The sequence below is a fragment of the Lepisosteus platostomus genome, chromosome 18, assembly GCF_059453375.1.
Source record: "Lepisosteus platostomus isolate fLepPlt1 chromosome 18, fLepPlt1.hap1, whole genome shotgun sequence".
Lineage (NCBI taxonomy): Eukaryota > Metazoa > Chordata > Actinopteri > Semionotiformes > Lepisosteidae > Lepisosteus > Lepisosteus platostomus.
In genome coordinates this window covers 6,751,131-6,775,351 of record NC_142628.1, presented here as the reverse complement: position 1 = coordinate 6,775,351, position 24,221 = coordinate 6,751,131, and the positions used below count along the sequence as shown (strand labels likewise).

The 24,221-nt window shown below is 38.1% G+C and overlaps 1 protein-coding gene across 33 annotated transcripts in view; it reads right to left on the bottom strand.

Annotated features, from left to right (window-relative positions):
• Positions 1 to 24,221, bottom strand: part of sox6 (SRY-box transcription factor 6) — a 203,714-nt gene that overhangs the window by 28,221 nt on the left and 151,272 nt on the right. For all 33 annotated transcript variants that reach the window (XM_088611247.1, XM_088611249.1, XM_088611254.1 and 30 more), the window contains 4 exons: positions 21,411 to 21,490; positions 9,809 to 9,958; positions 5,715 to 5,895; positions 3,936 to 4,123 (listed from right to left, as the gene is read on the bottom strand). In XM_088611247.1, coding sequence (XP_088467373.1) covers positions 3,936 to 4,123; positions 5,715 to 5,895; positions 9,809 to 9,958; positions 21,411 to 21,490 — 599 coding nt within the window. The remainder of the gene's footprint in view (positions 1 to 3,935; positions 4,124 to 5,714; positions 5,896 to 9,808; positions 9,959 to 21,410; positions 21,491 to 24,221) is intronic.

Sequence of the window (24,221 nt, the reverse complement as noted above, 5' to 3'; positions counted from 1 at the left end):
TTAACCGTGGGATGTGAAATTGCTCCTTCATGTTTAGTTACAGTAGGAACAAATACCTTAAGTTGTTTGAACTGATCAAGTGCACTGTGAAGTTAATATGCAGCCAGTGGCCCAGATCTGTTTGAGCTACAGCAGTGAGTTGTGGAGACAAAACAGATGCCCATGGAATGTTGAATTGAATAAGCTTGCACTGCTATATTTCAGAGACATCTTTCACATACTGTAGGGATCCTTTATTACAAACATGGAATCGCCGTCAGTTGTAAACACTCATTTTGCTTTTGCTGGCTCTGCATTGCCAAGAGGTTAATCAAGACCTGTGCACACGCTCTTGTAATGTGCCCATGGGTTACAGTTGTTTGTCACATTCATCATTTGACACACTGAGAGCCTTGAAGGAAACTAAGCAGCAATTAAAGGAGCAATAATGGGTCGCTCACTGGCAACGCTGCAAGTGTACAGGTTTTCAAAAAAGGCCCAGGGGTCACTGTTGTGCAGCAGGTTAAGGGTCAGCTCAAACCCTGCCAAGCCTGGAGACACTCTGTCAACTGTGCAACCAGTAGGTTAAAGCCATAGCTTTGGCTAAACTAGTGATTCTAGGATTTAGGGCTTACCCTGTGCTCCAGGTGAGGGCTCATTTTTGGGTGAGACACTTGGGATTCCCTTCCCAGGGGATCCTTAGTGAGACAGATCAAATGGGAAAACAAAAAGAGTTTCCCGTTTCATAACAATAACAGAAACCCCTGCAATTAGACAACATTGTCCCTTCCCCCACATTTCTTTGCTCTTGTCAAAGGTACTTGGAATTTAAAGCAGTCAAGTGAAGTACAGATGCAGCCCTCACTGCATTCTTCTGGGATTAACACTATCAAAGCGGCAAAATAATGTTTTCCTAGTTGGAAAGTGAGTTGAAATGAGGAGATGCAAATATCCAGAGATGACTGACATGAGACAAGGCATGACATGGATAACAGTTTTCCTGGAGATTATTCCTAAGGCAATTTCAAAACACAGCAGTGAAGTTCTTTCTAACTGATCATGTTCCTAATTATTATTTGTTATTCTTGTTCTTCAGCACTGTCAACACTAGGAGCTTTTACAGCCAGCTTCCAAGACAATTTTTGTGTTACTACATCAAAGATCAACACCAGAGACGTTTAAACCAAAAACAAAACATGTACTCTTGCCCAAATTGAGCGGTTTAGCACTCCCTGACAAGACATGCACACCGTTTAAAAAACACAACAAAACCAAGAAAGAATTCCTATGGAGAACTATCTGATAACAACAATAAAAATGTAGGCGTGTTCTGCTTGTTTGAAACACTCCCTTAACTCATTGTTTTACAACAACATTCATGTCATGTCCCAGCATATTCTCTCATGCCTTGCTGACCACAAACCCACCCACAGCTTTGAAAGATTTAATAGCTAATCACATTTAAACAGCTAGGAGGTGAGGTGAAGTGCTTTTCAGTCCACACTTTGTTTTGTAAAGGGGGGCAGTGTTACTCCAGATATGCAAAGACATACAGTACCAACAAGTACTATGAGGCTAATCTGCAAAAGACAAGGAAAGGACATTAAGAAGTGCCCTGTAAAATGTACAACAAGATAGATGTACTCTTTGTTAAAACAATAACTACAAAAAAAGTTACAGATACAGATATTACAAATATAGACATTTTCAGAGAGTAGCTTGACTAGTTAATTCTGCTACTGAATCTATAAAAATACAATTAGATATGATTGGTTCAAGCATTTAACCAAAATTATTTATTTGGTAATAATTTTTATGAAGTTGACCTTGGGAACAGGAGTTCTTTTTTATAGTCTAGACAAGTCTGAAAAAAGAGACAGATTCATAGATTCATAGAGGTTAAAGGACATCATTCGGAAGACAATACTGAAATAACAAAGGTGTGATGCTGCAAAATTGATCATGTGACAACGTTACAACAACCGTGAAGACTTGCTGTAACCTACTATACTTTATTCAGATGTTAAAATAAAATAAACGTGACACAAATGCAGAATAACTTTCTTTCCAATAAAAACGTATACCAGACTATCCGATTCTGAACTTTAACACAAGACTTTAATAAATACATGAACTATCAGATGTCATTCAGGTAGGTTCTGGATAGTCTTTTCCAGGTTATAAAGAAACTAACCTAAAGATTACTGTTAATTCTAAATTACAAATGACATGATGGTTGTAGTTCTTTTTTAATATACATTGACCTACTTTTGACTTTGGGTATCAGGTGATGAAATATTCATTAATGTAAGCTTTCAGCTCCTGCATGCTCCACACAGCCAACTGGCAATATGGCATCAAGTGCTTGGAAGACAGTATATTTTTTAGTTCTTGATTGACTAATTGATTGAAGATATTTTTAAAGGGAATCCCTGTGAGCATGTGTGCTCTTTTTACAAAGAGGCCCTGTCCCCATTCAGGAGATCAAGGAAACACTCTGGTGTGTTAACTGGGCAAAGACATCATAGTTAACCCATACAGGGTAGGGACCTAATGGAACTGCTCTCTTCATTTCCTGTGATAAAGACACACACAAGGGCAGCTTCTTTGTAATTAATGCAAAGGATGGCTTTATGCTGTAAGGAGGAAGCAATTTTGTCAAATGGGTTCTTTTGACATTTATAAAACAAGAACAATATTACAAAAATCCGATGATAAAAAGGTATTTCTTTTTGCTTACAGGACAAAAGGGTAAGGGGCTGTACTAGGCTGAAACTTATATCCTCAAAAATGTATGCAAAGATATTTTATTAAATTTATACTCCCTGGTGGTTTACGTTTTGTTCAGTGGCCATTCCAAGACCTACAGTATAAAAGCTTGAGAAAAGTATGCTGTGTGAGGCTGGTTTAGATACATTTGGTTATTTTCACCAGTGAGTGAATTATTAAATATCCCCATGTTCTAAAACAAGAGTACTTCAGAAAATGTGCTTCACTTAGGTTTTAAAATAATATTGAACACAAGAGCCAAAACAGATTACAAGGTTAAAATGGATTAGGTCTAGGGGGCAGGACCTGCTTACTCAGTGCAATATCTCAGCATTTAGAGTACTAATTTTCACCTGTCTTGTAATACCTGTAATTACTACTGTTCAGAGTCTCTCCTGGATTGTTAGGTGGTAATATAATAATTTGTTTAACTGAAACCCAGGTTTAGAATTACAGTCACAGCATTTCAATTATTTACTCCTAGATGGTGGGATTAATTCATTATTTATCATGTCAATAAAGAACAATAAGAAACTGGCATCTGAGGAGCTAAACTTTTCATGCACACAATAAGTATTTTTAACATAAAGACTTCTAAAGGATAGAACTAAATACTGAAGAATACTATTAACAGACTAACTGTCTTTAAGAGATCACATTTTTGTCTTTCTTAAGTATTTAGGCATAGAAACAAGAATGCATGTAAATGGGCTGCTATAATTTGCAACACTAAAAACAGAATCCTACATATGGGAGGAATCATGGAGAAATTTTAGGAAAGACAACAGCACAATACTTTGTACTAAAACACATATATCCCACAGTGTGGGACAGTGTGCACCACTGAATGTGTTGTTGCTCTGTGCAGTTCGGGACAGTGTGCACCAGTGAACGTGTTGTTCAATGTGTTTCTGCTCTGTGCCACGTCTTCTGACTCAGTGTGTCCTGCTGTCAGATATTCCATCTAGCCTGAACTGCACTGCCCTAAATGGAGACCAGGAATATGGGACTGTGTGCACCACTGAATGTGTTTCAGTTATGTAAGCGTGTTACTGCTCTGTGCTGGGTCGGAGAATGGGAGAGTGGAGTGAAGGAGTATCTCTTCTGCGTAGGGTGCAACAGATTAGGTATGCGGGTATGTGTCTGCACTGTGTAAGTGTGAACGCTCTGTAGGTCTGTCAACCTACCTTGTCATTTCTGCAATTGTTCAGGCCCATGTTGTTCAGGGAGGCCAATTTCCCATCCAGCCCCTGCTGGTGGTGCTGCAGCTGCTCTCTCTGGATCTGCTCCCTCATCTTACGGGCCTCCTGAATAGCTTTCATCACAGCGTCCTGGTCTCCAAACAGGGCGGTGGAGTTCAGGCTGGACAGAATATCTGAAAGCAGAACTCTTAAGAGTCAGGAGGCAGCTTTCCCTGAATCTACTCCCCATCCCAGATCCTGGCAAGACATTTCTACATGACATGTATGTGGAACCTAGGATTCTCATAGAAATTTAGACCCGTGAGAGCCGGGACTAGCATTCTGCCTTCCACTCGAAAGACTGTAGAGCATACAAACTAATGCCTTGTGAAGTATTTCAGAGGTATAGTACATACAAAATGAAACCTTAGTGTAAAAGCAGCATAACACAGAAACCCGCCACCTTGCAGATAATGTGCGGCAAAGTTTGTTTGTTTTTTTTGCAAGCCAATAATCTCGATGTTGCCCTTTTCTTCTAATTAGCAGATCAAAGAGAGGTAAGGTGGAGTGGCTGTCAGAAAAATGAAAATAGCATGACTGTTTTCAAAGCCTAACTCTAAATGGTACAGGAAAATAATGCATTTAACCAAATGAAATTGTTCTAGTGTAATGAATGGTTTTGAATTCCACTTAATAACAGAAAGCAGTGGCTAAGTAAACAGGATCAGTGTGAATGAGACAATAATCTGGCACTTCAAAATAAAAGCGAATTAAACAGTATCTGTTGCACCATCTTTACAGCTGTTACACAGGGATTTGGTGGAGATTTCATTTGCATTAACTTCTCACTACAATTTGTCACATAGACATTTTCAAACTAATTTATTTTCACTTCAAAATGAAGAGTACAAGATGCATTCTGCTGTAAGGACATTGGTCACAAACACAATAGAGAAAGACTTTAAACTCCCAGCAGTGTAAGGTGCAATGTTAACATGTTAGTCAAGCTGTTCCTACAGTTTTTTTGTCATTGTTAGAGCATGCAATTTTTTCTAAGGCTTCTCTAAATAATGTTGAAAGAACTGCACAGACAGTAGGTGAAGTATAAAATAACATCTAGAAATTAGCTTCTGGAAACACAATGTCATTCTATAAATGTAAATAAGTGTTCTCATGACGTTTTTTTTTTTTGCTTGTATTTTAACCAGTGTGAGGCAAAATAACCGTGACATTCCAAAACACAATAGCAGAAAAAACCCTGAAATCCTTGATGATTTTTTTTTGCAATGCTCAGTTATGGAGCATATGATTGCTTTTTGTGCATAAACCCACATCATTTCTTGAATGAATTGACCTTCACTTATGTCAGAGAGTGACAGCTGTTTTTGATCAAGCAGCTCTTCATTTTTGGGGAGATTGAGGTGTAACCTTCAACACTTCAGAGAACGATCAGCAACAGCATGCTGTGATTTCTGCAAGCAACACAGAAGCTAGTGAAATCTAATATATTATTACAATATAGTACACATCAAATAAATGATGCTTAGAATGGTACTATAGGTGATTAGAAAACGAACAAAGCTATTACTACTTTTCTCAATGCACTCATTTATTTCAATAAGCGCTTATATAACTTCAACTTAATGAAAGAATTGCCCATTTCCTGTAGAACAATTTGCATAGAAATAAGGACCTCTGAAAAATGAATGCCTCCCAGCTACTGCATCCTCAGGTGCAAATACTGCCAGGCTGGCATGTGTATCAGTGGTTCTGGAATTCCCATACCTAGAGAAGATCCTCTCCCGAGATTTCCTCCAAGGGGGCTGGGGATACCACTCTTGGCAGGCAGGCTGCTGGGACTGGTTTTGCTCACTGGGAACATGCTGTGCGTGGGGGACGTTGGAGACTTGACAGGTTCAGCTGTCTTGGGCCGGGCTGAGAGATTGAGCGGCTGTGTTCCCTCATCCTGCAGGGCACAAATGTTAATAAAAGGAGAAATGTTAATGTAGCAAATTATCACATAGCAAGATCCTGTTACAGCATATTAACATCCAAGACAATGCTGCCTGGCAATAATAAAAAGAGGCTAATTAGGCAACTCTTCGAATATTTAGCTGAAGGAAGCTTCATTAATTTCCAGCATCACACCATTATCTATATCGACAGAGTAGTCGTGTTCTTTTGTTTTTCCAAATTAAAGCAGGAACCAGTTCAACTTAATCTGCTTTCCTCAAGTCTGTTTGCAGGTAACCTAAAGCATTTCAAATCAAGTTTGTTTCCACATTCTGTGACTAATAACTAATAACATCATTAGGGACCTTTCTGAGATAAACAAGACAATCTGCGAGCATTTCACACACACTGCAAAGGAATATCGTTTCCAGAATGGCTGAGCTGCAGCAGTATGGTCCACTACAGATTTTGAGTACTCTATCTAGTGACAGGAAGGGTTTGAAAAAATCTGTGAGAATTGAATATTTTTTTTCTCAGCTTCATACAAACAAATATGTTTATGCTTAAAATACCATATTAAGTAAAGTCCTTTATTTCCATGGTAATGTAGTATACTGTACATAGATACAGATCAAGGAGAATTCTGTATATTGCTTAGAAATTGCCTAGAAATATATAGTATATCTTTGACAAAAAACAGTTCAATAGGTTTTGCATCAGCCTCGTCTAAGAGGACAATTCAAACGGGCAAGATCTGAAACACTTCTGTGGCTAATGGCCTTGGTGCGCTAATAACGGAGCCGGAAGTGAAAAATGACAATTAAAAGGAAGTGTTATCCTCCCCTATATCCCCCAGAGCACATTTATAATGTTTAAATAACTATTTTGTTTAAATAAAGGACCATATGCAGCAGATCCCCTTCACAAATTATGACATTGTGACTGAGAATAAATGTACCGATAGTAATGTACTGTACAGTATGTTGCCAATTCATTCAAATCTCCAAAGCAATTATTGCAAGTTAATGCAACCTTAATCACACGTGATCTTGGAAATAAAAAAATAGTGGTTTGACACAAACAGTGAAAAGTAAGCTTTATGGTTATCATTAATATTAGCTCTTTCTTTGTTTTACAGAAAGAAAATGATTCCCAGAAATTCCCAAACATCAAGCTTGGGAGAAAACTGTTAATTTTAGCAAAGTCAGGCTAAATTGGTTAAGCTGGCCAACTGGAGTGGATGTCAGTCTATGGAATAATTTCAGATGGAGTGGCCTATTAGACCAGGGAAAATCTTTTAGCCATTCAGCAAAAGGTTTTGTGAGGTTTATTTCTGCTTCACTGATTTGTGGCAGCTCATCAGAACTTTGTACACTATAATGCAATAATGCATTATTGAGCCTAATGAGATATGAACTGTAACATCCCCAAGGGTTTCATGACTGCAACCAGCAGGTGAGTATTGTTTGTCCAAATCACCTGCAGTCCAGCTGAAGAAATTAGCTTCATGACAGAAGCACACATTCAATTATTTTTTGAAAAATGTTAGTCACACTACAGACATATTGGAAGCTGTTATTTGAACATTTGCATTTTAAAACAATTTTTATCTAGACAATGATTACATGTGCTTTAAATAAAATTCAGTTTCCCTATACTCATTCAAAATACACCATATACTGTATATGCAGTACAGTCTCGCCATATGGGCACAGTAGCATCTCAGCAGCACAGCCATATTTGTAGATGTAACTAATAAGAATGTAGCTCTTTTACATGTTTAGCTTAAATTAATTTTTTCCTAATTTCAAGAAAATAAAGAAAAATATTCCACAAAGAAATAAAGCTGCCAAAGAACTATTTAAATTACCCCCCATCACATTTATACAAATAATCTTAAGCAACATACTGTAGCTCCAATTTAGTGTGTATCTTCACAATTCAAAACAAAGATCTGCTAGGAAAGGTTTTTCAGAATTGAGAGACACCTTTCCCATTTCAACAGATATTTATCAACAAATGAACATGAAGAGAACAAGAACATAAGACAACAATGGACACTTCGGCGCGGTGGCTCTGTGGCTCAGGATCTGCACCTGTGGCTGTAAGGTTGACGGTTTTTGGCCAGCAGAGGAATCCTACTCCGTTGGGCCCTTGAGCAAGGCCCTTAACCCCAACTGCTCCAGGGGTGCCATATAAATGGCTGACCCTGCGCTCTGACCCCAAGCTTCTCTCCCTGTCTGTGTGTCTCATGGAGAGCAAGTTGGGGTATGTGAAAAAACAACTTCCTAATACAAGACATTGTATAGGGCCAAGGAATTGATCTCATCTCTTCCACGAGATAACTGAAAGCTACGAAACTGTTCTTAATTGTATGTATATGTGTACTGTACATGTATATATGTGATCACTACATATCCATTAATTTGCTTTTACACAAGAAATGTAATTAGATTTTTTTCAATTAGAGCTTTAAATCTGTTTTCAAGAACTGTACTTTTATTTTTCCCCTACAGCCAATTACACAGCCCTGGCACACCATTTTGTAGCAAGACCTAGCAGGTGTTTCCACAGGGATTTTATCGTGTGTATCAGCACAACAACTGCCAGGGCAGGAGTCAGTCCACATTATTTTGCGTCAGCACATTTTGAGGTCCACCAAAAGTCTGAAGGCTGCACTGATGAAGCTTATTTGGCACATTGGCAGTAAGCCATTACACAGGTTACTGGAAAAAGGCAATTATTATACAAAGAGCAAACACAATTTGAACAGCAAGGCAGAGAACTGTATGTTTTAATTTTAGTGTGGTGCGTTTAATGTATGTGGCACTTAAGAGCTGCCAGATTAATTAGAACTGAAGAATTTAATTTTCAAAGGCACAAAGATAATTTTATTGAATATTCACATTTGAATTCCAAGAGTGAGTGAAGCCTTCAAACCACACTATTATGACTTCCACATGAGAAACTCATTTTATCTGTCACAGAAATCAAGTATCTGCAATAATTTACAGTACAAAGAATATTATGGGCTATAGTCTTCTTTCTATAAAGTCCTTCCATGCTGTGGCCTTTTTACTTTGAGGATTAATTTATTGCCACATTTCTCAACTCCCGGACCAAGGGCTGGTACCAGCCCCTGGGAGTAATGCACAAACTGTAGATTTGATAAAAATGAAAAAAACAGATGAAACTGGGGGAAGACTGGAACACCTTCAACATGCAATGGAAATGACAATACAAGCTCAAATAATATCTGACATTTTGACAACTCTGTATTTTAAAATTATAGAAGTTTATGCCTACTGTTAAATGGGTTATGATCTGTGTTTTTGTTCATAAGAACCTATTCTTCAAGAGCGATCTGCACATCATCCACCCATTGTCTGTTAAAGAGAGTTGATTCCATCAATTTGAGATCAAGCGAACTCTTAGTAGAGTTCAGTTTAGATCCCCATGTCTCAACCAGTGAGCTGTGGCACAGTGATGTGCCATCATACATTAATGGGTGTGCCGTGGAATTTTTGAAAAGTTGTTTGAGAAAAATAAAAAATGATCATATAGATCAGTATAGATGAGCCAGCTGCCTCTTTCATTTCCCATTTTATACATATCTGATTAGGTACAGTACATCCAAAGATTTCTAAAAAGAATTAATAAAATGCATTACAGACCTGCACAGATAAAGTCCAGATGCCTCTGAAACATGTTCACGTCACACCCTGAGATACCATGACTTTAAGCAGATTGTATTTTACTGTACTGTGTCCTGCTTGTAAAAGACTACTGAATTACAGGTAGAACCCACGCTAACCATACAAGACCAGTAAGAAGGAAGGAACTGAATTAAACTACTGTACTTATTTCAAAATTTAGAATAATCTAACATTTTAGGTTAACTTAATATTTTTAAGGTCAACAAATACCTTGACTTGAGTGACAGGGCTGTTGGCTCTTTTCTCCCCCTTGAGGCCTGTGGGTGAGATGGGACCTGTTGGGTTGGGGGGCTGAGGGAGAGAGGGCATCTTAGCTCCAGGTGAGACCTGCATACTGGCAAGCTGAGCTGCATACAGTTGCTGCAATAAAAAGAACACAAAGATTGGACACAACTGATGTAGCGTTCCACAACTGAAATCTATCATTTCATTTCTTTTAATCTCTTTTTTTGGCAGTAAACAGCTGTCATAAGCTTTAACTGCTTATTCACATTTGAGTCCAGGAGCAACTGAAGTCTTCAAACCACATCATGATGGCTTCCATACAAGAAGTCTGGATTTGGCCCTATCACAGAAATCTACTGAGACAGTGAACTTGGACTGTTGTTATATCAGGCTGCTCTAAAGAAAAAAGTTAACTTCCTTAGATTTTTAAAGTGTAATATGCACCAACATTATAGTCACCCAAACTGCCATTGCATGCAATATAAATAAATAGAAAATTAGACAAACACTGCAAACAGTATTAAATATAAATAAAACGATGTCGACAAAAGTCAAAAGCATCTATAGCAAATATGTTATTTTTCTTGGAAAAGATCTGGTAATTCTACTAACCCTTAGAGATCTGTAATTCACATAACAATGTCACTTGATTGACTTGGTTAAGAACAGACTGCCAATCATTCATTCTGAAAAATAAAAGATTTAGCTATTCACTATTTTTGCATATTTACACTACTTATGACTGTGACACATCCTGTACCAAGCTTGTTCGAAAGAGATTTGAGCCGAGAGGAATATAATACTTTGCAAACTGAGGCCTCTCAAGCTGATTGCTCCTAAGATGTTGTCTTTTTGGACGAATTATGGTGATAATTAAATGTGGTTATTGAATTCCTGGAAACCATGATGGCTTGAAAATTTCACATTTACTGAATAACAATAAAAGAGTGAAAATACACTACTTTCTTAAGCAAATGTCATATCTGCTGTCATAAAGAAAGTTGCAAACAGTGAAAATGGAGAGCAAAAGGAGAAAGAGCTAGACGTTTGTAAATTTTTACTGTGAATGATGAAGCTTAAAAGCCTTTTAAATGTAAAATAACCAGCAAAAACATAGTGCATTATTTTATATTGCATGAGCAATCCAAACCTCAAATACACTTTGAAAAGCAGCATGGGTGCTGATTTTAATATAATAGCAAGATTAAAATTATGAATGTACATTTGCCCTATCATCATCTGACTAATGTCTTTATATAATAGTTTTGATACTGAAGCACAATAATGTGCATAATTAAGAGTTTTCTTCCTATTTTGTGCAGTATAAATTACTGCTTTCTTTGACAGTCTGGGTCAAGTACAATAGCGCTTTTCTAAAGGCTCTTTCCTCTAGGAGAGGGAGGCTTCCTGTAGTTAGCTATACTTCTTTCTGTCTTGGGCAGCTATTGATCTGAAATGAGTAAAATGGTTTAAATCTGTTTTTGTCTTCTTCAGCAAGTAGCACGAGTCCAGTAAAACAGGCTATCTGTCTAAGCTGCCTCCTCTGACTGAAAGCTAAAAAGACAGCCTTCCAGACCATAACAGGGAACGTACACTAATAACAATACTGAGTTTCCTCCTTCAGTATTTCAGAACACATGCCCTCGCTCACCTCTTTTAAAACCAAAGGTCACAAAAGATAGGATTTTTTGTTCAGGAACTGAACGTGGAATGTTTTTAATTTATATGTAAAAACGAATGTAGCCAGAAACCCTGCTCATTCCCAGCAAGAGTAGTAACAACCCAAAGATGAGCACACAAGGTGAGGCCCCACAGTGGGCTTACACTCTAGGGTGAACACACAAGACATCTCAAGACATGAGTGAGCAGTCTTCACTTCACCCAGCCCACAGCATAAAGTGCAGTAATAAAGTGAGTTGAATAACTATTGGGATTTTGGGAATGGGGGGTTCAAAAAGGAAAAGGCACTAATAAGTTCAGAATAATGAATGCATTAAGCACTGAAGATAAAAATTAAATATTGCTATCCTTTGTTCCATCAACAAGTATTCAGCAAACAAGGAATCATACTTTTGAAAGAAAAACATTTCAAACTAAATGATTTGACATAAGCATGTTTTTTTTCAATCACAATGGCTCGCAACTGTATTCAAAGCAACTTACATTTGTACCCATTATACAGCAAAGTTAATTAATTTACTAAAACAATTTCAATCACATAAGTTGCAGAACAATAGAACAGCAGTTTCCCAACCAGGATTGGAAGCTATGACTTTCAATTCTACTCTGAATTGCTACCACGTAACTTACAATTTAAAATGTATTCTTGCTATCTGTGTATTCTGACCATTATTGTTTTCTACTTCTTCAAGGACACAGCATTTGAAAACCAAGGAACATTACATGAATGGTGTTTTATTGTATTGTATTTTGCTACATACTTTGTGGTAAGACTATTTCTAGCATTTGCTTAAAGGTAAAATAAGATTTCCATTTCGGAATACGGATACTGGAGTCAAACTCCAGCACGAGGACCCCTTTCAAGAACCATTCAAATGACACTGGCTAGGCGACCTGCTCAGCCTCTGCCATGGAGACATGAGCAGAACAAAGCACTTTGTCAAAAGACACATCTCGTGATGTAAACACGTATGTCTGCTATAAGAAACTTTATCGCTTGCACATTAGTGACACACAAAAGGGGCATTCTTCTTGGAGACCTGGGGCGAGCACGGATACATCAGCACTGGAAATGAGAGCCTGATTAGGTTCCCACAGAGATATGAGAAGTTCCCCTTATTTCAAACAGACTTGCATTTGTTTTGTGAATGTTACGAATAATAGTGCAATTTTCTTTCTTTCCCTACTATGTTGATGTAAAACACTAGCAATAGTATAAGATCTTTTTTTCTTTTCCTTGGAGAACGTGTTTTTTTCTTTTATAGCTTTGTCCAAAGTAGGAGAACATCACTTTGTAGCTCTAGGCTACTTAAGAGGCTCTGGTTAAGAGAATGATCACAGTCTGTTGGACAGATGTTTGTTAACAGTGCTATAGATGGGCAAAGACCTTGACCTCTGCTGAGGATAACTTTATTGTTCCGGAAAAAAGCATAAGTGAGCTTCACTTCAAATTAGAGACACCAAGTCTGGCTTTTGTGTGGACTGATTAATAGGACACTTCTTAGGATGAAGTAACACTGTTGTAATACGCTATTTATTATGAGCTGCCAAAGATGCATAAATAACACTAGAAGATGGGAACAAAAGTAATCAGCTGTACCTGATATGGCTTGTGCTGCACGGTTATTGCATCAACAGAAATGCACACTACAAGAAGCTCAGGAAAAGCAGCAAGGGGAACATATGGCTGCACCTGGCTGCTTTCACAATTAGAGCTGCACACTCTAATGAAGTCGGGCAGCCATTATCTCTGTCGTCCGTCTTTCACTTTTAAAACAGGCGTAGCTCAAATGAGCAGTTAAGGCAGACACATGTTTAAGTTCCTAGATTCAGGACATCTGCCTAACTTACCAAAGCCATTCCTAGTTCTGCTTAATTGTTCGCCCTGCTCTGAGGCTGCATAGCCCTAGTGGGACTGAAGTCAGTCCTGGGTGAGCCCCTGTTTTCCACCATCGTGAAGGGCTGAGGCAGCAGAAGGTGAAGTCTATAATGAGGGTCATACTGAAAGTCAATGGCTAAGCAGGGATTCAGAACTGGGAACTATTGGCTTCATGCCTCCAGCTCACACCACTAGTCCAAACTGCCTTGTGATCTGCCCTTACAGAAGAATGACTGGGGAGGCTGTATTGCACGTTTTGGCTGTCATTGCTTTTCCCCCCCTTATTAAGAAAATAAATTGATGTTCGTTCTGTTTCCTTTCAAAGTATAGAAGAGTGTCTCAGGATCTATTTTGAAGAATGGAAGATTAATTGTAATCTTATCTCGACAAACTTAAAAAGCAACACAATATAAGAAAAATAATAACAAATAACTGTAAAATTCTAAGAGTCTAAAGGACACTTAAAATGAAAACTATTGCTTTTAAGCTGCAGAGATCCAAAAGTTTAGATGCTCTTTTGTTCCATTAATTGAAATGTAGACAGTGCATTATTTTCATACCATGCTTCTTTTTTAAAAATAAAATAATACTATTTAAATAATCACTTCCCAGAAACACATCATATAGTTTACAAAAGTTCCCTTTTTTGGGTGACTTGACTCAACAAGAAAGTGCCACATCCTCCCCTCCCTTGCTTCTGAGCATGTAGGTACTGCCCCTACATTCCCTGGGGGATGGTGCTATTTCTGCCATATCAGAAAAAAAAAGAACAAAAGACAGTCACAGAACAAAGCCACAGCAATACAGAAAGCCTCTCTTCAGAACAGCGCTGGTCTAAATCCCCCTCTACATAGAGACAACCCCCTCCCTCCTGCACACACACTAGAGAGCAATTCCCCTGTGTAGCTGCTGACTGAAGGCAAAAGGCGCACAAAACCCTCACTGACTCTATGGTTGTGTCTCACCTCATTTCCCCGCACAATTTATTTTTTTTTATTTTTTTTTTGCATGTGTGTGTGTGTTCAAAACAGACAGTGTGACTCTGCTGAGAATATGATACTAAGCCACTTTTCTTGTAGGGCTTCTCAGAGAGAGGGCCTCAGAGAAAGGGTTTGATCCACCCCAGTGACTGAGGTAATACCTTTGTCCACTTGAGCATTAAATGACTCACTGAAATACAGCTTAGTTAGAGACAGAAAAGAGAGAGAGACCTGGCAAATGGTGCTTTTCAATCCCAGTGCCCCCCCCCCACAACACTCATACCCCCTCCTTTTCCTTTCTCTCCTTGTCCCATTTGACCGGAACACATCTTGGAAACCACCATCCCAATCACTTTGGGTCACCCAAGGTCAGCCTTTTAGCCTCTAGTAATTAAAAGCAACCCCTCTGGAGGTGGCAGAGGTTAAATGAGAATGTGCACTTTTTTGCTTCTGCCTGAAACAACATTATACTTAGATTGTACACTGAATTGACATTTCGAGAACATTACCAGGCAAATTAATAGAAAAAAGGCTTCCTAGCAAATGTAACTGTTACAGCTGGGTTTGTACACAATCTGTTAACTACATTTTAGACAACAGGTAGGAATTTAACTTGTTGAGGACAAGCCAGAGAGTCCTTTTAGACATTATATTGAAAGTACAGTTAATGTTTGAAATATTAAGAATGATATGTTGTTTTTCATTCAACAAATAACTGAGGAAATGACCACTGAGTTATACTGCAAATAAAGTGGTGAAAGATATAGTACTATAAAAGCCAAGCACACCAAATCCCATATACCACCAAATTTAGACTTCTTTTCAGTTATGTTTTGAATTAAAGCAAATTAAAATGTACCTGATGAACCTGGGTTACTACTGCTGTGTCTAAATGACTAATTATTATCTTTATTGATTGATCAGAATAGGGCTTGTCAAGCAAGAAATCTATATTGTCTCTTATTGCTGCAAAAGCAATTAACAGTGCTATTTAAAGGAAGGCTGTGCTGTGTTGACCATTTATCATTAATTGTTTTGATACGTACGTCTAAATGAATAAAGTGTGTCTGACTTTCTTTATTTCTAATTACTGTCAATTCCTCACATCAAGTTTTTATTACTAGGTCGGACAGATATCATGGAAAAATCTATCAGATTTTCATCACCATTCTCCCCTAGCATTATACTGTATTGTGTTCCTTTTTTTCCTGCACACAGATCACTTGGAAATGTATGACCTGGCCTGATACTTGGATTAAGGGTGAGCCCTGGCTGTCATTTCTGTTTCTGAGGGAGGTCTACAACAAACGGTACTTTAGTAGCAGCCACTTAACCGAGACCATGAAACCAAATGGAAAGTTGAAAAACAGTAAGTCAAGACAAAGACTTTACAATGATATTGTGTCTTGTGCCACATAAGAAAAGCATGGGCTCAAAAAACCTTATACAATGATTTTGATAACTATTAGACATTCATATCATTTTATATGAATTTTAACTGATGTGAATTAATGTATGTAGAAAATCATCTTCTGAGAATGATAAAACAATGTACTGAATTAATTTCATATTAGGACTCAATACAACATAATGGATTTATTTGCATATGACATCTTTATCATATAACAATTGCTAACCTGGGAGCTAGTTTTTCATGGTCTAGGAAATTATATAAAACAGAAACTAGGAAGAAAATCTGCATCTCATTTGTTTTTGAAGAACTCTCCATGACAGATGTTGACAAAACCTCCGGCAGATCTGTAAAATGTATGGGCAGCATTTGTGCTTAGAGCAATGAATGTGCAGCACCCCTACTCCAAGCCACTGAGACTTCAGATATTGTGGACATTGTGCAGGGAGAAATGATAACTGAGAACTCACAAATGTATACGAATCAGACCAATCTACCAATCATTTGTTACAGAAAACACTTCATAAACATCTTCATAAACACGGAGATGTTAACAGCGAGCAGTTGGGTGTCAGCAAATGTCACTTCGATCTCCACTTCACCTCAGTCTTACTGCTATAATGCATCCAAGCGGAGACAACCGCATTGCTGCAGCCTCAGTGCACCGACCACTTAAAAGGCAGCAAAAAGCCAGCCCTGGTCGCCACAAGGCTTGTACAGGCTCATTGCCGGAGGTAGGCTGAGTGACCCAGCGCTGCCCAGATGTCAGGAGGAAAGGCTGAGTCCTGGTGCACTGCGCCGATACTTTCCAGTATGGTCTAACATCTGTTTCAGCTGCTGGCATCCAACCTGCTGAACTCCCAGAAAGCAGTCCTGTGCCATCCTGAGGTGGGGAGGGGGTGGGTGGCGAGGGCAAACTGACTCACACTGCTCAGAAAGGTAATTGCATGCAGCGTTTCGAGCCAAGCACTTAGCTTTTCCAGAAGGCCAATGGTGCTGGAGTATTGTATCCTAAGTTTCTTTTTTTCCATACGCACATCCCCTTTCACGCTGTGTATATTCCAAAAGTAAGTCTAAGGATGACAGAAGCCCTGGTTGCCAATTTTTAAACTTCATTTTTAATGAAAAACATGTTTTCCAACTTACAAAAATGACCTGAACTCACAGGCCTTTCATTATTTGTGGTAATTCCCTCAGCTAGGAAGACCTGGTTTTCCTCATTTGGGAAAACCTGTGGCAATGAATCTTAAGCACAAAGATCTTCCATTTTATCAGAACAGCTACGCAGCACCTAATTTATCTATGCTGGATTGGCATATACATCACATACTCTGTTCTTTTTAATGAACAGCTAACTACACAAAAGGTTTTTGGTTAATCATGTTAATACATTTGTTCTACCAACATATGGGTTTATTTTAATATCTGACCACTTAGCCTCTCCTTCCATTTACTCTCTTAGAAGAGAACAGACAACCCTGTTGTTCTGGTTTGCTTTCCTCACACACAATTGGGGGGAAAAGGAAATCTCATGAACGCAAGCAATCTTTTCTTAAATCACTCAAAATGCTTGATGTGCTGGTAATTGTGCAACTCTAGGCACTCTGAACATCTGGAGTTGACAGAAATTTACAAGAAAACAAAAGATTGATAATTTCAGGCTGTTTTTTTTTCTTCTGAGCCCTTCCACACTTGAGATGTGGTGCAACTGTAGATCCACATTTAAAAGAAACATTTGACAAAACTGCATCACAAGTATTTTTCTAATTGTAATTCTCAGGGGAGCGTGCTTTTCATTTGTTTACAATAGTAAGGCTAAAGGAGCTTTAACATGAGCAAAGAGTGATGCCATTTACAGAGTGATGGATGGTAATTACTGTGTAAAGTCACCACTCAAGCAATTTAACATCCAATACTTTAAAGCTTAAGGATGTGGCAAGGATGTGCTGCAATTAAAAAAGGGAAGTAGATTTTACCAAGAAGCCTGGGTGAATATCTAAGTGGCCCATGGCTTTCAGTCCGCTTTTGTGGGTCACAGCCTAAACTACAGCAAGACTCCTATGTTCTGTTTTTACAGGTTCTTTTCAAATACTAAAACAAAAGTCCAATTCAATGATGCAGTCCTAACAATTTAAAAGTTGTCTTCAGCTTTCTTTTTAAGTCTTGGCAAAATAAGCAAATAAATCAGATACAGCATTTTTGTTTGTCTATGCACAACTAACATGAGGTTATCCTAAACACAAGTTACAGTACCAACTTTAAACATACAGTATAAGTATTATACAACATGACTATTTTTCATCAGTAATGTTTCTTACTATTAAGCTGTGTTTTTTTTTGCTAGTCTGGCTGGTATTTGATTGACTTTTTTTGTACATAACACAATTTACTCGGCAAGTCAAATGCATTCGTTTTAATAAGGTATAGATGTTGTGGGAGAAGCCATTGTTTCCTTATTCACTTTCGCTCATCAGACCTCTCAATGAATTCTAATGAAGAAAGGCATTCAGTCTGTAAAATTGTTTAAATTTGTTGTCTCCTGTGAGTTGTAGACGGGAGCAATCTGTCAGGAAAACATTGAACGAAATTACTCTGCGTGCAGGAATTTCCACTGACAGCCACTCACTTACAACACAGCCCGTGTGTCCATGTATTGACAGGCAAATTACACTTTGTAACACTCAAATGCAACTAGCCAGTTTAATTTTCACTGATCTGGCCAAAACCTTTTGTCACTTTTTTTTTTAAAAAAGAAAAAAAAATCTAAGTAAAAGGCTTTATTGCTCAGGCCCCAGACTGTTATGACATACAAAATTGTTAAAGCGTGCGGGATCGACATTAAGACTGGCAGCCCGGCCAGCCCCTGACTGGATGGCTGAGCACATTACCAGCCGTGTATTGTGGGAATTAATTCCTCCAATAAGATGATTTTTTAAGGTTCATATATTTCACAATCTAAACAGAATAAATTGGTTAAAATAATACCTTGCCAGGATGCTGACACGAAGAGATGTTTTAATTAGAAATACTTATGCAGCCAATACCTAATTGCATTCCATGTAGAAACATCCACGAAATCAAGTTCAGGAGCTCCAGGTGTGGTGCTGCTACACTCAAGCCTGTGCTCAAGAACTTTGACTGTACCTTATCTAACCTACAATGAACACAGGGGGCTCAAATTAGGGCAGTGATTTCCACAGGGCAGACACCGAGCTGAATTGAGAAGATCAATAAATCTCCATTGTGACTGGGGAATTTCAATTTCCTGACCAGGCAGGGCATCATCACAGAAGAACAGACAGATATATGGTCAAAAAACAATGTGACCTTGGCACAGAACTAATTGTTAAACAAAGCAGGGCTTCTTTGCTTTTTACCGCAAATTACATATTGAGAATGTTGTTGTTGCTGTTGTTCTTCCTTTTAAAAGAACACGTTGTCTAGCAATTTTGTCCTTAACTGACTTAACATATGCCTACAGCATCAAGACAAATGACTTTTCTCATGTTCAAATGTACTGTATATATGTAAGTCAAGAGTAACATCAATATTTACCCTTTTTTCTAACTTCTTCTGTGCTTCATAAGCAGGATAACTATAGTTACAAGCCTTGTTGATCCCATCTATGTTTCTCTTAATATTAGAGGAGTATCTGTGCAAAGCAAATTCCAACAGTGTCCCAAAATACATAGCAGCCTGTAGACTTAATTCAGGAGGAATGCACCTTTTTGTTTACTGTGTTCTCTAAAGGTCAGCCAAGTCATGGTCTTGGAGTTGCCATTTCAGACTGTTCCCAGGGTTAAAAACATTATCAAAATTAATGGTCAAAGTCCCTCAAACTTTAGATATATGACTTTTCATGCCTCCATCTGGACCACATGGATACAGCTAAAAATAGATTTCTCTGGCCTTCCCCCTGCCATTATTTTGCCCCTGAGGCCCATGGAGCAATGCCTGAGCTGTGCGTTAGTTCCTGCCATCTGACCCAACCAGGAATGGTCTCTTGACATACAGTTGAACTGTAAACATAAAACACCGCATGAACAAGAGAGAACTTATCCTCCACCTTATATTTTCCTCATTGTTCTTTCTATTGCTCCGTGATAAAGCTGCAAGCCCTCCAACCACAGCTGCAAGCATTGTTAGGACTTGCCAAAGCTCATTAATACTAAGAGCGATAAGCTCTGAAGGACAAATTGTGCTCATGTATCAGAGAAAGAAAAAGTTACAAGGCACTTTTTTCTCAAACCCCTCCAATGTTTTGCTTTGTTTGGTAACAGTTCCAGCTATCCCAATGCTCAAAGTCTAATGGCTATCACCAGCTTATCACAGCTGTTGACAAAACAACTGCAGCCACTAAGCAACACTTAAGTCTTTTTCCTGCCTTCTTTTGTTTCACAACAGGAACACTAAGGAGATGGATCTTGCCTTGAGAATTCCTATTGAGCATTTTGTGTTTCTGGGAGAAACATTACATTTTTCTGATTATGCATGTTTTAATGGCATCATCCATCTTCATACTTCACAGGATCACACACCTTTATTTTTGTACTTTAGCAAGCAGGAGTAATACCATTAGAGAATTTTGGTTTCCTTACCCATTTTTGTTTTTGTTATGCAAACAGATGTAGATGGAGGTAACGAGGGAATGCATGTTGCTCACAGACTCATAGGTTGCAAAATCAAGCCTTTATAATAATAGCATAGCATTACAATGACTACAGAGAACGTGAAACAGGTGAGGACATTATATTAGGACTTTGATTTTAGTGCAGTATTATACATTAGTGTTGTTTTATTACATATTGTTATACATTTATAGTATTATTGTGTAAAAGACCTGTTTCAACTCTGTTCAATTGTTCCTTGGTATTTATGTAGTGGCCACCAAAGTAAGGGATCACACTTCTAAACACATGAATATAAACACCACTTATATTTTGGTAGTGGTCTTCTTTCATTACATAACTCAAAACATTGTGCAATAATATTGCTTTGAAAACAAATTAGTCTGTCTGAAAAGTCTAAGGTGCTCAAACATTTGGCCATTGTTTCCAAAAGCCGTCCAGTCACTGTGGCACAGCCACTGATGGTAGCATACAACACTGACTAGGAGGGAAAGAAAATATTATAGCCTTTTCACAGCATTAATTCATTTTCTGATTTCCTTTCTTGCACATGAGTTTGAATGGATAAATCCCAGCCCTCTGTAACACATATGTTTCTCTGTACCAGTACAATAAATCTCAATTCTCCAGTGCCCAGAATAAGCAGTAATAATGAGAGAGTAGGATAAATACACAGATAGACAGAAAGGCAGACAGACAGAGATATATAACATTGATAACAGATAATAACACATAATGATCATCATCTTCACCGATTACAGTAATTATTATTATCATCATTATTACTATTGCTACTAATTCTACTACTCTTACTACTGTAACTATTACTACTAGGGGGTTAAAACTTCCATATAAAATGAAAATAAATTGCATGTGTAAGGTGTTAAGCTCTCAGGGAGGACCTCCAAAATTATTTAGCATGCAACCCATTATTTAGCATACAGCTGGTTAGCAATTTTCCGCTAAAGGGTTGGCTTGTATCCCAAGCATTCTTTGTTGTTGCACATACCTGGAGCTGTAGAGGGCTGAGTCCAGACGCAGCAGCAGCTGCCATTGTTGACGGAATGAACTGCACGGGGTAGTTATCACCTGTCGGGAAGAACAATGCATACAGGTTGAGACAATGAGCGGAGAATAACAGAAGGCATGTGCCAACACAGCCCTGCCCCTGCCTGCACTCCCAGGCACTGCTCCGAGCCCAAACATCTGCAACAACAAAAGGCTCAGCTGGGCAGATTCTTGCAGGATTACTTAGGAACTTTTTTTTTCTCTGTTAACCGATGGGTGGTACGCAATCTGGCAGAGCTGCTATCTTTTTTAATATCTATTTGATTGTTTGTTGTTCCTTTATAAAGCAGCGAAACCATAGTGTTCTCTAAAGCACTTACAAAGCTGAAGACATGTCTCAGTGCTGTTTGACAACGTATTGTGTCATAGTGAATTATGTGGCAGACGAAAGAACACAGGTAGCCTTCAATGAAGAGTGTTTTTTAGTTTTGTTAGAGGCAATAATTTACAAAGGTAATCGTACATCAGCTTTAAGAAAATTACAGTTGTTTTATTCTGTGCATAATATGCTGTTTTATGCAGTTATAATCCATGCATTATTATAACTTGTAATACAATTTGGAAAAAAAAGTCACAGCTTGGCAAAAGAAAAGCAAAGATTTTGAGACACTCAGCTGAATTCAAAGAGCCATGTAGCAATGAAAGTGTTTTGTACAATACTGAAATCATATGAGAGTAATTAAAAAAAAGATCTATGACCAATTAATTGCTAGTTAAAAGTTTATAGAATAAAAAATTATAGAAAACAAAGTACAGTAGATCTTTTTTGGTCTTACCGGGAATGTTGTCTCTTTGAGCAAAGACACAAAGAGAGAACAAAAACCAGTTCGTCTAAAGCATGTTTTATGAAAATGCTTGTGAGGAAATAAACTGGCTTCAGGTTCGAGTCCCACTTCTGCTTGTCATTTCATCTCAAAAACATGAAGCTACTACAAGCATTAATGTAAATGTATACACCTTTTTTCTGTAAAACCAGTACAGTATAGTAAAACATAGTCAAGAAACCCAGTCTTTATTACAGGGTCACATTCAAAACATGCCATTTATATTTATTAGTTAAACTGGACCCCAGTTGGCAGATACATAGCTGAGCCTCCATCTTTATGGCTTTCTTTCCCTCCTGTTGGAATTAATGGCTTTCCCTGTCCTAAAAGGGCAAGTGGATTTTGATAGTCAATTTTGATATTAAATTAGGCTATTACATACTATAACTAGTGCCACCGTTCCTCTCCTTTACCGTCACTAGCTGTGAATGAGGTCACAGCACAAGAGACTCGAGACTCATGGCTGGGGTACTCTTCAGGCACAACACAGGGAAGTCCAACTGTCTGGGCTGCCTGCCAGGCCTCTGCCTGTCAAATGAACCCTGCCCCTCCACTCTGCTTAAAGGGCACTTTCATCTCCAAGCTGACTCAATTCAGGCCTTCCTTCAGGATCAGTTGCCAACCGGGCCAAAAGATGTGCTTGTTTTGTCAGGTGGAACGCATTTCTCAGGGGTGTCAGACCAAAAAACTCTTTATTGCTTGTTAACGAATGCAGGCTCCTGCTCCAGCCTTGCGTATCACTTCCTGACCCTGGGCTTTAAAGACATAGCCCTGTCTCCTACTACTGCTTTTCACTCAGCTCTAATAGAATATTTCCACACAGAAATCCCTGACGTGTAGAGAATTCCCACTGTTTCATAATGGCATATTTCAGACGCAGTACAAAACTGACAAAAAGCCAGGATTCACAGAATGTTTGCTTAAAACCTTATGTTGAATAATCGTAGAAATGAAAATCTACTTATATTAAAATCGAATTCTACTGAAAATCTCCTAATCACTGACATCTCAGCCTTGTAGCTCCTAATATGAATAACTACATTAAAAAATACACTACTACAAAATATATTCTATGAAGGTTTTTCTTAACTATCCACAACAAAAGCCAAAACTCAAACTGTCTGTGTTGCTTAATATACTCTTGATGTTGCAAAAAGAAAAAAAAAAGTAGTTTCCATAAAAAAATCCTGGCTTTTGCCCACTTTTGAGAAGGACTGACAGAATGTTTTTCTGTTTATGTAATAAGAACTTCGTGGTTAAAAACCTAAACTTAACCATTGATATCTGAGTGAAAAAGCCATATATAAAGAGAGAGAGATATACATCTTTGAATTAGCAGTCTTTATCTTTAAGGATCATCATTTACTCCACAGGTTGGAAGAGTCATCTCAGGTAAGAGCTCAAAGACATGAGGGCCACTGCTATAGCTCACTGAAAGGCTTTAGCAGTGCACTGAAGATCTCTGGAGCATGTGCTTATTTACACACTTAAAGTGACTGAAGTACCTAATTCACAATACATTTTTACATTTCAGTCAAAGCGTCTATTTGGCCTTTTGTTTTTTTCCAGAGAGTCCCTGACTAAATTAGACAAATTTTTATCAGAAATAAGGACACTTGGTTTTCTTGCCATTATACAAAAAAACTCTAGAATAATACAGACACCATCACAAAATACCAGAGGTGTTGTAGTGTTATTACTACAAAAGAGAACCCCTCCCCGCAACTGTTGCAGTGCCATTAACTCCCTGGTAACAGTACTACACTCCTATTAGATTTCCCGCCACTGAATTTCTTGGCCCCGTATAGTTTTGCTTATCTTTTAAAAGAATCACATCTTTTAATCTGCATTATTCTTGGCATTACATTTTTATCATATTGTCAGACCATTAAGCACAGTGTGTATGTAGACAGAGGCAAACGACAATA